This window comes from Cydia strobilella, chromosome 14 (genome assembly GCF_947568885.1).
Source record: "Cydia strobilella chromosome 14, ilCydStro3.1, whole genome shotgun sequence".
NCBI lineage: Eukaryota > Metazoa > Arthropoda > Insecta > Lepidoptera > Tortricidae > Cydia > Cydia strobilella.
Window position 1 is genome coordinate 5,445,261 of NC_086054.1, and position 15,032 is coordinate 5,460,292.

The 15,032-nt window shown below is 36.7% G+C and overlaps 1 protein-coding gene across 1 annotated transcript in view; it reads right to left on the minus strand.

Moving 5' to 3' along the window:
• LOC134747442 (neuropeptides capa receptor-like) overlaps window positions 1–15,032 on the minus strand; it is a 118,333-nt gene that overhangs the window by 42,527 nt on the left and 60,774 nt on the right. The window contains exon 3 of the mRNA XM_063682067.1: window positions 10,772–10,971. Coding sequence (XP_063538137.1) covers window positions 10,772–10,971 — 200 coding nt within the window. The remainder of the gene's footprint in view (window positions 1–10,771; window positions 10,972–15,032) is intronic.

Below are 15,032 nucleotides of genomic sequence, written 5' to 3' on the forward strand. Positions count from 1 at the left end.
AACCTCAGAAGTTATTGGTACAGGTCTATAAAGGCGGCCCATAATTACGAGTACCTTACCTTACACCCGTAGGGAAAGTTGATTAAGAAGAAAGTGGAGGACCCGCGCGATTTCGCCTCATTTTCCTCTTTGGATATTAACATTATTGAAAATACTTTGACACAATTTATGCCCTTACGTTTGATTTTTTTCGAATTTTTAATTATTATAAGAGTTAGGAGCATTTGAAAATTTGTATAAACTAGACTTATATTGACCGGGATATAGACCGTGATTACCTTTTGTATTATTTGTGAGCTCCCGATATTTCGACGCAGTTACATGCATCATGTTCACGGGTGACTGCACGGGTGGGGCATCTTCAGTCACCCGTGAACATGATGCATGTAACTGCATCGAAATATCGGGAGCTCACAAATAATAGTGAATCATTCAAAACTCTAATTTGTATAAAATCTGTTTTCGCTCCAAATTTTTACTATAATAAAAAAATCGAAAAATCAAACGTAGGGTTACATAGCTATGGTTAATATAATAATATACATCCAATTATGTAAAAATATTTTCCATTATATCAATATCCAGGGAGGAAAATGGGGACTACGTTTGTATGAAGAAACGGCCGACCCCTTTCCTCTTAAACGGGAAGTTCGCTAACACGCATGTTGCAGCACAATTTGAAAGTTGTGACAACCGAAGGCCGAAACAAAACAAAACAAAACAGTGTTACAGAGAACGACCTTCACACACACTTTCAATGTTACTCATAAATAAGCCCTATATGTTATGTAAGTACGTGTAAGGGGCCCACTGACTATCAGTCCGCCGGACGATATCGGCCTGTCAGTTGTTCGGAACACTCAAATTTTTGTTCTAACTGACCGGCCTATATCGTCCGGCGGACTGATAGTCAGTGGGCCCCTGTTGAAGGATCGGATTCTTCGCGTCATTAGTGGCAAATACTCGCAATAATGTGGACATGACTCAAAAATAATAATCAATAGGTAATTTCTTTCTTGAAATTTCTTAGTAAGACGGTTGTAAACAAATAGCTTTTTTTTTTAGTTGATTTAAGTATATAAATTTTCTGCGATATTTCTTTTTACGTCAAAAATATATTTAAGCGCTACAATAATCCGCTCGCAATTCACTGAAACTTAAAAAAATTAAATCTAATTTCAATTCGTGCATTCCTTCTTTGAAGCGACATTTGACGAAGTGGAACCAGACTGCTGATGAAGATTATAAAATAATAACTTGTTTTTGAAGTCACTTCTTTTTTAATTATTATAAATTCTGACTGAATAATTTATATATCTTAACCCGATTCCCCGGCGATACGGCGCTTAGTTTAGCTCATCTTAAATTTAATCGTTCCAAAACTTCTTAGGAATGAAGTCGATTATAATAAAACTAGCTTTTGCCCGCGACTTCGTCTGCGTGGAATTAGTAATTTGGATACCTTAATTCTTAAACAAATCTGCTTTTTAATCCATCCTTTTTTCACCCCCAAATTGGTCCACACTATACATTTCCACCCCATTTTTTACACCCTTAAGGGATGATTTCGGGGATAAAAGTTATTCTATATCCTTCCCCGCAGGTCAAACTATTCCCATACCAAGTTCTAAATCGGTTCAGCTGTTATTGATTCCCCATACAAATTTCCACCCCCCTTTTCACCCCCTTGAGGGGTGAGTTCTGGGATAAAAAGTATCCTATGTCCTTCTCAGGGACTCAACCTATCTCTATGCCAAATTTCATCTAAATCGGTTCAGCGGTTTAAGCGTGAAGAGGGAACGCACAGACAGACAGACAGACTTTCGCATTTATAATATTAGTATGGATTAGTATGGATATTAGTATGGATTGTCCGGATTACGACTGTTCAAAACTTAAGTCTTCTTCCAAACAATATTGTTACAATTTTGATGTAAATACCGCTAACCTATATTAGTTCAAAACCTACTAGTCCTATATTGAAATCAGAAAATTGAGCCAGAAATTTATCGTAGGTATTTACTTTTGCAATTATAAAACGCCTTTTCACATTTGGGTGAAACCCGCGTTTGGGATTTAGTTCTGGTAACTGACAACATTTCATATTTTTAATTTGCCTTTAATCGAAATTCGAAAACCATTTCGAGGAAAACTCATATAAAACGCAAAAAATATGTTTTTGAATCTTTGCCATATGTTTGGAAATTAAATGGGAAAAATAAATGGGAAATTGTTAAAGCGGAAGTTTACGTCACAGGGCCGCTGAATGCATACTCCCAAATATGCAATTCTCCGAAATAAAAACTTATTAATTAAAAAAATATATATTTTTAATTTAATACTGCCAGTATAAAAAAGTTGTTGTCCGTTTGACAACTTTGGCATTTGACTTGACACTATTGATAGTTCATTATTGTTATTGTTTACTTTTGTACTTTTCGTGTACTATGTTTACTTTGATTTTGATCTTTTCTACGACTATTCTTACAGAAAGCTCATCTTATTTCAAAGAAAACCTGGCATCCTTTTGGATAGTTTTCATATATTCAACGATTCGGCAATCTTACTAACTAGTGAACTTATAAAAAAACATGCTAAAAATGAAGTTTAGGACATCATCGTCTTAAACATCATTCGGTTACTTTTGGTGTGATATTCTGTATTATTTGTTTTTTCGGCCTAGCTAGGTAACTTTTAAACCATTTTATATTCCTATCAGTTTATTATAAACATATAAAATTTAATTATGACGGATACTAAGTAAATACTAACAGACGTTTTCCGTTCTAAATTTAAAAGTTTAATCCATGCGGCAGATTTGTTGGGAATTAATATCTAAAACTGGCCAAGTACGAGTCGAAAACGCGCTCCGAGGGTTCTGTGCCTGCTGATTTTTTCCTTAAGATTAGATTTTTTTCCTTAAGCGAGATAACGATCTGATTTTTTTTCTTCATTACCTAAGCTCCCTGCACAAAAAAGGGCCATCGTTATTTTCTTTTATTTCTTGAACTTGCAATTTTGCCTATGTTACTAGCGAACATGGACGCAAAATTTAAATCCATTCACACTTATGAAAGCATGAAATTTTAAATGTAGGCTAGCTTAAGAACCGGGCCTCCTTTGGCGCAGGGACTTTACTTCATAACTCATACTTAATTATAAGTATAACCCTTTTCTTCATCACCGACTAGAAATGAAAATTAATAAACTAAACGATTATAACAGCTTAATACTTGCTCGCAAAATCTCATTCCGTTTTCCCCGTTTGACATGAGCTATGTTTTAAACTTCAATGTTTACACGATGTAGCAAAGAGGAAATATAAGTACCTAGTTTATATGTCGCTACACTATTAAATAAACTGATGCCACGTTCCGAAACATAGCGATGTTTGAGAGTTTGATGTTTACATGTAAGGGCCCCGGCAAGCTCGGTCCTCTAACCAACGTAGTTACGCTCTCATTTTAAAACGAGTAGCTAGATTGCTCTGAAACTTTGTACTTACAATAGGATAAGGCATATCTATACCTGTAATTAGTTTTTGTAGCTTCAGATACCATAGTTTAAAAAATATAGCGAATTTTCATACAAAACTTGTTTTTGCTCTATTTCGTTTGTTTTATAAACTGGAGCTATATAAACTAATTTCAGACCTAGATATACCTCATGTCATTGTATGTGCAAAGTTTTATTACATTCCAACACGTAGTTTTAAAATGAGAACGAAACTGTGTTTGTAGGTATAGGAAGGTGAAATTGGGCCGAGCTTGCTACTACGAGTTAACTATAGGTACCGTACGGATTCAAATTACACCAGCATCCAGCATTACTGCTGCAGTGTGTTCATGAATAGAAAAAATTCGTAATTTAACCCTTTGAAAGCCAAGAGCCCCTAAAGGTGTCGTCTAGTCGTGCCCACAGCGCCAACAACAACTATAGGTGTTATATTAAATCATATTTATAATCGGGTCTATCGCGAATTTATTTGGTGACCTTTATTTACCGACGCTTCGACACAGGTTTCACTGGCCGTGGTCGCGGCTAACTGACGTCCCAGCAAAATGTCAAAACAGAGATTTGTGTGACTACCTGACGAAAAGTGCATGAAAACGTTTGTGGTAGATATCACATTTTTAAACCACCCACTACACATAAATGTTTATTGTCAATAATCCCACACGCAACACTCAATTCACGCAAAATTAGCGTTAGACCCGATTGAATATGTGATTTAATATGTGTTCAGAACGGGTCTCTATTGTTTCCCATATAGTTTTAAGTCGTAATGTTTGTCCACATTTTCGTTAGTCATAATTTGGTTTTTCTCAGAAACGCGTAACTTTTCAGGATTGCCATAAAACAAACCTAACCTAACCTATCTATAGGATAACCTGAGGAAAATCCTGAAAAGTTAACGGTTTCAGAATTATGACTAATGATAATATGACAATCATTACATTATGACTTTCAATAATTATATCAAACAAAGGGACCCCGTTCAGAACGCGAAAGATTCAAAAAGTTAATGTTTGTGAACGTGTATCAAAACAAATTTTCGCGCTATGGTATAATATGGTGGTGGTGGTGGTGGTATAGTATGGTGGTTCTTGGTCCGAAATACTAGACAATGTAGACCAAAAACAAAGGTTTACTTTAATATATGCAGTGCCTAGAGTATTGGCGAAATATGCTGAACTCGTGAAATTGCATGTAGCAAATAAATTTCTAATTTCTAAGTGAAAGTTGTAAATGACATATCTTGGGAAGCTCAACTTCAACACGACACTCGGTGAAAATAAACGGGTTATTCCCACTATCTACTACCAAGTTGTTACCAGTGGTAACTACTGGGGACACTCGGTGAAAATAAACGGGTTATTCCCACTAGTTACCACCAAGTTGTTACCAGTGGTAACTACTGGGGACACTCGGTGAAAATAAACGGGTTATTCCCACTAGTTACCACCAAGTTGTTACCAGTGGTAACTACTGGAGACACTCGGTGAAAATAAACGGGTTATTCCCACTAGTTACCACCAAGTTGTTACCAGTGGTAACTAATGGGAATTTCTTTGCGACTTAGACAACAATGTGGGCAGTAACTTGTAACTTACTTCTTCCTTCCTATACTCATACTCATATACAACCGTTACCTAGTTTTCGTAAATTCATGGTATGGTGATATGGTGGGGAATAAAATAAAAGTGAGACTGTGAAAAGGACAAACATTAATAACGCTTTCTCTGCTACTCCTACTGAAAGACACATAAGACTCCCGTTCGGTCATTTCCCCCCACCGCTCATGTCGTATATATATATATACCCTTGAGCAATTCGTTTATAATATACTAGCTTTTGCCCGCGACTTCGTCTGCGTGGAATTAGTAACATGGGTACCTTAATTCTTAAACAAATCTGCTTTTTAATCCATCCTTTTTCACCCCCATATTGGTCCACACTATACATTTCCACCCCATTTTTTACACCCTTAAGGGATGATTTCGAGGATAAAAGTTATACCAAGTTTCATCTAAATCAGTTTAGCGGTTATTGATTCCCCATACAAATTTCCACCCCCCTTTTCACCCCCTTGAGGGGTGAGTTCTGGGATAAAAAGTATCCTATGTCCTTCCCGGGGACTCAAACTATCTGTATACCAAATTTCAACTAAATCGGTTTAGCGGTTTAAGCGTGAAGAGGTAACACACAGACAGACAGACAGACAGACTTTCGAATTTATAATATTAGTATGGATGACGTGAGTAGGAAAGAGCAGAAAGTGTTTTTTTTCTAAACCGTCAGGTTAAAGTTTATCAACGTTTGCCTGTTTTATTTTTTACCATCTTATTAATGAGTCTACCTAATAATTAGCTGGGTAACTTGTAAACATTATATGTACAGTGAAATCGAAAACTCACTCTATAACTATTAATAAATCAGTATAAACAATGTGTAAGTATATGTGTATCTGTATGTGTGTGTGTGTGTTAATAAACATTAATTTTCCCAGTACCTTTAACTTCGCAATGAAACTCCAAATAATAATTTGTTAAATAGTAGGTAATTTTCTAGGTAATAGCTTCTATTTATCGGGCTCAGTCAAGTCACTAACAAGACGAAATTCCAAATGAACGTAATATGTATCCTTCAGTACCTAATGACGGCCTATTTCATTTACTTAACACCCATAATGAAGGTCAAAAGTTTATGCCAGTCTCGAAAATCGTGGCTTTTATAATAATTTATGTTTCCAAAAGTTTAAACATTCCTGAAAACTACTCCGATATCTCTTTTTGTAATTCCCAGCACCAGCACAGTAACTTCACTAGCAAAAAATGCGTATCCAAATTCAACTGTTTTTATGGAATTGTGACGAGGCAGAGTATATTTTGTGCCAAGTACGATCCAGCGCGGGGAAAACCGCCCCTCTCTCGTAAACAACAGCCTATTTCTTAAAACCTTGGCGAACATCTGTGCCCCAGGGCCCCGCCGTCACTGCTCCCGGCACGAAGTCATACGCTGACTACCGTTATTTTTATTTCTGTACCATGCATATATTTGAAAGGTCAATCGGCGTCTTGTTCCCGTTTTTAACAATAGAGAATATAATTTTCTGGCGTTTTTTCTTTTACGGTGTATTATATTACTATTTGTATCCATTCGGTTTTACTTGTTGCTCCATCAATTGTCCTGGCCATTTTCGTTCTCCAAGTTTTATGAACCCAAAAGTTTTTTATGGTTTCTCTTCTGTTCTTTCTCTTAAGTACTATTCCCGATTAGCATATCCGTAGGTAACACCGATGTCCAGATCCAAATGCCCAATTTCATTCATCATTCATTAATTTCATAACTTCATTTCATTCCTTAATTTCATTCATTCATTCATTTCATTCATTTATTTCATTTGTTCCTTTCATTCGTTCCATTCATTCATTAATTTCCATTGAGTGTTGTCAAATACTCAGTAATATGAATATTTGAGTGCATGAAAGGTCGTGTTTTGCCTATTAATTTAAATATGATTTTAAATAATCAATTAAGCTTAGAAAAGGACCGATGTCGCGAAATATGCCTACGAACGACCTATACAGGCGGGGACTTCTTCTTCTTCATTTTTATTTTTTTGTTTTTCACATATCCGAGAGAACACTCCCATTTCGTAACACTTTTTCTTTTTTATGTTTCTCTGTTTTGTATAATTTTCTATTTGTGTGTGCTAACGAATAAATTATTTCTATTCTATTCTATTCCATTCTATAAAGGCCTTATATGCTCGCAAATTCGCAACCCTCAGTCATGGGGATACTAAGAAGGGTGTAATATTTACCATTAGATAGAAATAGTACAAAGTTGCACCCATAACAGAAAAAGTAAGGGCAAATCGCCTAGCATGGTACGGGCATGTGATGCGGAGGGATGAAAGTCATGTGACGAGAAAGGTATTAAGAATGAATGTGGAGGGAGGTACGAGGAGAGGAAAACCGAGGAAAAGGTGGATGGACTGTGTGAAAGATGATATGAAACTAACGCAAGTGAATGATGAGATGACGGGTGACAGAGAGGTATGGAAGAAAAAGACATGCTGCGCCGACCCCAAGTAAACGGGACAAGGGCAAGCGAATGATGATGATGAGAAATTGTACAGTCTACTGTTACTGTACCTATAAGTTTTCAGCAAATACAAATCCTTTGACTAAGAACTTGGCCTCGCCGAAGGCAGGCAAAAAGATCTCATCTGATTACACTGAGTGGTCCCTTTTCGTACCCCGAGGCACGTCAATCTCACAGATAAATAGGTACCCGGTTTAAGATCTATTTAAATAATTTATCTAATAAATATCCTATATTATTTGTTCAGACCAAGATTTCATTTAACTTTGATATGATGTATTCGCACTTCGCACAGAAGCGTTTGTGTGTGGTTTCAATCGGTACGGATTATTCCACTTTACTCGTAAGTATACTTGAAAATCTTGAAATAGGTACATGCTAGAACAAATTAACAACTATTAGAGAACACTCCCATTTCGTAACACTTTTTCTTTTTTATGTTTCTCTGTTTTGTATAATTTTCTATTTGTGTGTGCTAACGAATAAATTATTTCTATTCTATTCTATTCTATAAAGGCCTTATATGCTCGCAAATTCGCAACCCTCAGTCATGGGGATACTAAGAAGGGTGTAAGATTTACCATTAGATAGAAATAGTACAAAGTCTACTGTTACTGTACCTATAAGTTTTCAGCAAATACAAATCCTTTGACTAAGAACTTGGCCTCGCCGAAGGCAGGCAAAAAGATCTCATCTGATTACACTGAGTGATCCCTTTTTGTACCCCGAGGCACGTCAATCTCACAGATAAATAGGTACCCGGTTTTAGATCTATTTAAATAATTTATCCAATAAATATCCTATATTATTTGTTCTGACCAAGATTTCATTTAACTTTGACATGATGTGTTCGCACTTCGCACAGAAGCGTTTGTGTGTGGTTTCAATCGGTACGAATTATTCCACTTTACTCGTAAGTATACTTGAAAATCTTGAAATAGGTACATGCTAGAACAAATTAACAACTATTTCACATATAACACAAGCCTTATTTTTTATTAAGCTTACTGTGGTATGAGGTCGGTTTGTGGAATTGTGGAAGATTACCCAGTAATATTTATTTATGGTAAAAAGAATCCTTACGTAGTATAAAAGCTGATGTTGCGTATTTTATGTAAAAGGGTTGCGAACCTCGTTCTGGTTTTTTCCTGACCTGCTAGCATGAGTTGCGTTCTCGCGCGCGACTTCATGTATCTAGCGCGACTTCAAGTATGGACTCGCGCGCGAGAACGCAACTCACGCTAGACCGCCTGGTGCAACAAATATCACTGGCCATTCAGTGAGGAAATGCCGCCAGTATAATAAAAAAAATTGTTAATTCAGTTTTAGGAAACCGTTTTTAGGGTTCCGTACCCAAAGGGTAAAAACGGGACCCTATTCTAAGACTCCGCTGTCCGTCTGTCTATCACCAGGCTGTATCTCATGAACCGTGTTAGCTAGACAGTTGAAATTTTCACAGATGATGTATTTCTGTTGCCGCTATAACAACAAATACTAAAAAGTACGGAACCCTCGGTGCGCGAGTCCGACTCGCACTTGGCCGGTTTATTTTTATTTTTTATAAATACTGGCCGGTCGCGAGGTCTACAGCTCACAGAAATGAGAACCACTAGTATACAGTGGAAAAAAAATGGGCCCTGGAGGGAAAGTGCCTTAAAACCTTAAGTTAGTAGACAGCTTATTTTATTTAAAGGAAATATTTTTTGTTTTTAAAAAGAAACAAAACTGCATTCATAGATTTTTCTTTTTTTTAATTTTGTCAAAAAATATTCTTGAGTACTAAATATTCGATTTTATGGATATTTTGTACGACAGACGAGTGTAAGACCTATGTATCTTGAAGAAATGTTATCATTAATATTAACTGTACTGACTAGTAGAATAAAATAGATGGTGTTTATTTTTTTGAATTTTTAGTCGGTTCGATTCCCGGGAGAAACAAGCAAATTTAAAAAATCTTTGAATGCTGTTTTGTTTCTTTAAAAAAAAAAGAATGTTCCCTTTAGGTAAAATTAGCTAACTTAACTTTTTAAGGTACTTTCCCTCCAGGCCCATAATTTTTTTCCAGCCTGTATGTATTAGTATAATCTAATCATATGTACAGTCAGCTGCAGAGAAAAGGTTACCCCACGTCCATACTAATTTACAGAACTTTGTATGCAGGGGGGGTGCCTTTTCTCTAGATATGATTAGATTATACTCAAATAATATCAGCTTCTGAAACCGTTATTATACACCACATTGAAAAAATACGAGAAGAATGCCCACGTCTACAGTCCTCATTACTAAATATAAACAAATATATTCTATATCCGTTTTCATTTCATATAAACAAAACAAATTAGATTTCCACCTGTTTCGATAGACGATGAACATTTATTTATTGCCAAATAAAACAAACAGTGGGTTTTAAATAGCTGCTTCGGACCACTTTAATAGTAATGAAAATACTGAAATCACTGTTCAATGTAAATGCTGTGAAGAAATAATTCTCACAAAACGAACTAAGTTACTTAAATCACATTCGTATTTATGTCGAGTAGTATTTTACTGCCTAAGATCATAGACAAAATATTCTATGACAGCAGCTAGATGTGAAAATTCCAATTAACCTTCCTCTTGAATCACTAATAAAATAAAATAAAACAAAATCCGTTGCCTAGTTTTAAAGATCTAAGCATACATACAGAGCGACCATACTCCTGGCCAAGACTGACGATTAAGCATAAGAATATGTACACTCACTAGGTGGATATTCTAAATAGTAGTAGTAGTAGTAAACTCTTTATTGTACAAATATACATATTAAAAATTACATGGTACAAATAATACGATGTACAAACGAACTTATTCCTTTGAGGGAATAGTGTACGTAGAGTACGCAGCCACGGGTACGGCGGCGACCATCGCCAGAGTCCATATGGCGGCCACGATCCGCAGCGCGCGACGTAGCCTTGCTATGGTGTATAGCAGCGGGTGACACATAACTTGTAAATGCACTCACCTGGTGGATAGTCCAGGTAATGTATGCTAGTGTACGTAGCCACGGGCATGGTAGCGACCATCGCCAGAGTCCATATGGCGGCCACGATCCGCAGCGCGCGACGTAGCCTTGCTATGGTGTATAGCAGCGGGTGACACAAATTGTATATGCACTCACCTGGTGGATAGTCCAGGTAATGTATGCTAGTGTACGTAGCCACAGGCACGGCGGCCACCATCGCCAGGGCCCAAATCGCGGCCACGATCCGCAGCGCGCGCCGTAGCCCTGCCATGGTGTACAGGTGCAGGGGGTGACAGATAGCCAGGTAACGTTCGAGGGAAAAGGCGACTATCGTCAACACCGACACGTAGGAGGCTCTGAAACAATCGATATTGAAATAATAAATATTTATTGTTGTACCATTTAACAAGTCTACCTAAAATAAGGCTTGTGTTATGAGTTACTAGACAACGATTGATGGTTGTTTCCGTAAAAACTCGTTTTAAGTGAAATCACGTTTTACCTAGTTTTCCATATCGCCTTGGTGAAAACTAGTTTTAGTTAACTAGGATTTTTTAGCTAAAACTAGTTTTCGAAAAGTGCCTTGGTGATAACTAGTTTCCAACTTTCCACTAATTAAAACACTAGTTAAAACTGTAATCAAGATGTTGTGAGGTGGTTTTCTTGTAGAAATAAGCTTAGTTTTAGGATTAAATATTCTTATTCTAACTAGTAGTTTACCTCGAACAGAGACCTCGCGCCACGTACCTACATTTTTGTCACTCTAACAACTCCTTAAAGTCCTTAACCTCCAGGTTCATTCTTCTCATATTCGAACTTAAAAAATGTGTTTATCTAAACTACATTCCTTACTTTCATTAATATTGCACATAAAGAATACTGAAAATATCGTCTAACAAACGTGGGACATAAAACGTGAAAAGTGCACCATACGTAATCCTAAGGCCTCACTTATTCGCGCGCTCGAATAATTCAATGTTTACTTAACATATTCAAATCAATAGCTAGCAGTTATACATTTAAACAAGTCAGTTTTAACCTCATAATCTTCCCAATCACCTTAGTTATGTGGTAGACCTCCTGACACCCAGAAGAATTTGTTTTGTTTTTGAACTTAGTACCCTTATTCGATAAAAGTTCAAAATAGATTGTGGAATATATACAAAAAATTGTACGCGGGGTCTTAGGAGGGTATGCCTAATTCGTGTTTCTTATGTTATAAAGTTATTATATCCTTCAATCTTCAATACACATTCTTGTCCAAATAAAAGGAAACGTAACAGAAATTCCATTTCGCGAAACTCTTTACTTGAGCTAAACTCTCGCAAAAAGTTACACAAACTTCGTCTAGATATAGGTACAAGAATAACAGAAACATCAATCTTTGTATTCGCGTGTATCGAGAAGTAAAGGAAATTCCATTAGGCTTCGGTTCTAACAATAAACATTATGTAAACAGAAGCTGTAGCTATGTACAATGTTTGTGAAGTAGCGTTATGGCTACAAAACTGGTGGCTTAAGATATTTTATTTTTATTGTATTTTACACATAGATTAACAGTATTACACCAAAGCACTTATCCATTTAAATAGTAATTACAAAAAACGGGCCAAGTGCGAGTTGGACTCGCGCACCGAGGGTTCCGTACTTTTTAGTATTTGTTGTTATAGCGGCAACAGAAATACATCATCTGTGAAAATTTCAATTGTCTAGCTATCACGGTTCATGAGATACAGCCTGGTGACAGACAGACAGACAGACAGACGGACAGACGGACAGACGAACAGACGAACAGACGGACAGACGGACAGATGGACACACGGACAGCGAAGTCTTAGTAATAGGGTCCCGTTTTTACCCTTTGGGTACGGAACCCTAAAAATCAAGAAAAGTTGAACTACAAAACTTATAACAATAAGATAGGAGATAATTATCATATCACATGTATGCGCTTTAAGTTTCCTGTAAAATACACCAGCGCTATCAGCAAATATGTCAACATCATCTGACTCCAATATGATGCGGTTAAGAGTAGCTCGGGCTCGAGCGGTGACAATCGCTATCACTACGACAACGAAACGCTTTGTGTCTCTATCACTCTTCCATATTAGTGCAACAATGACAGTTGCGTTTCAATCGCTACGGAGCGTAAGCGATTGGCATGTTGGCTACGCGGCCTGGCTTACGCGCACACGCACGCCGCGACACTGAGCCAGAGGAACTTGCAGTCCCATTCTCTCAAGCACGGATGCGCCATCTACTTTATTGTGAAGTACTTATTAGTAAGTAGCATATGTGTTGTTAGTACAGTCAACACGCACCAAAAGTATCTAACATCTATCTAACATTCCGGGACACAGTACCTACTGACGCACATGACGCCTTTGTCATGCAGAATAAATGCACTCGCTTCCCACTCACGCGCACAATATCGCCTTCGTGACAAGTGTAATGACCAACTTAGCACACTTGTATCATAATTGTACTTTGTCACATATATTGTATACATTGTGTGGTTTACTAATGTATTGCCAAAAATCGTTTCTCAAAGTATTACTTCCCAAACTATTTTACGCAAATTATCATTTGGCAAAATTTCATTTCATGAAACTGATGCCATAAGTTTGTTGGAAAGTGAAATTTGGCGAAAAATATTTTGGCTAAACGGCGGTATCCCACATTGTGTAATATACATATACACGCCTTTGTCATTCCATGATATTTACTCTTATAATGTTAATATGTATTTTATTTTATTTTTACATAATCAGCGCAAGGACCTAATACGTTTCGATTAGTTACCTACGGAATCGATTTATAATTATGAATTTGATTTGTAATAATAAAACGAAAAAACTCACGTGTTTAACGTGTTTTAGTTCGAAAATTGCTCGACATGTTAATGTGTGTATGTGTTAATATGTTGCCGTTTTTGTTATTAAAATTAGATTGCCTCGTGGGCTTACAAAATAAGATGTTCATAAATTAATACAGGTGACTTTACAGCATTAATTTAATTATGTATCAACGTTGTCGTCTTTTACAATCAGCTTATGAAGTTCTGTGTAAGCGTTTTGCATTTTTAATGAATTGACACGCATGGTAAAGGTAAGCCTTTGTGAAAATTCTCACGAAAAGTTTCACGATTTCATAATAACAAGTTATATTTTTAAAAGCAGGATCATTTTAACAACGCGCTTTAATAAAATAGTTTTGAAACAGGTTCACAAAATGAATGGCACAATATTCGATATTATTAATTTCTCGTTGAAGCGTTTACATAGTTGAGAAACTGGGTTTGAGCATGAGCTTTTCGAATGGAATTTTCAATAATCTGAAATTAATGTTTTTAATACCTGGTCTACGCTTATTCGCTTTTTTATATTAAAACGATTTAGGCGAAACGAGTTAGTAAAATCTAAGAACGTTTGTTGATATGTACAGTAATAGACCGAGCGAAAGCGAATCTCTGTATGTCCGGATGTTCTCCTCTACAGGCCGCAATTATTAATCGATTCTTGTGAAATTTGATGAGCAGATTAAATAATAAATTATTTTTTTATCTAAGGTTCAGTTTTTGGATTTATTTTCTTAAATAGCGGAGCCACGGGTATTCGCTAAGTTTACAGCTCTGCTCACAGTACCACTAGTAATATTATTATGTTTACTAAGATTACATACTATTGTAGGCATATAAAATAATGTTAGTTTCATTATCAGCTTAACACACGTAGCCGATCCGAGTAGGGTCAAGGCCGGAACAGTGTGGCTCAGCTCGCACAGTGGCTCAGTCGCCTAATTACCACCCCTTGCGTGAAGGCTGAAGGCTCAATAAAGTTCCTTCAAAGTAGCCTTTTAAAGAGAAAATTCTCGTTCGGTCTTTTTTGTGAGGCACTGAAATTGCCAACACAATGCCCGTTTGACTCCTTTGTACCGTAAAATGGGGTGAGTAGGGACAACACCTACATATAAACTTCGATAAAAAATTATTTTTACATGTGGCACGTTGATTTGTATAAATAAAAAATAGTCCGGCAGTGTGAATTTTAGTTTTTTAATGATTATCTGCCGTTTAATTTCATAATTTCGAAGATATGCACAAAATAGTGCGAAATCCCACCTCACCCAGTAGTTGGGGTTATAGGGGATAGCAATGAGGTGAGCTGGGAATATGTATGGAGTAAAACTTTCGGATTGTGAATTTCGAATTAGCTTGCCTTGATCCGTTCTCCTTCCCGCTCTCCGCTCATCATCGCTCCTCTTCCGCATGTTGGGTCTCCCCACCCTGGTTCCGGTCCTGGCTCCATATTTTACACCTCTCACTTCTAGTGATTCCAGTTCCAATTCCTTAATTTGGCTACTCAGTTAAATAATTTCACGGTTTAGACTCACTTGTGCGTACGAAATACACGGTCGT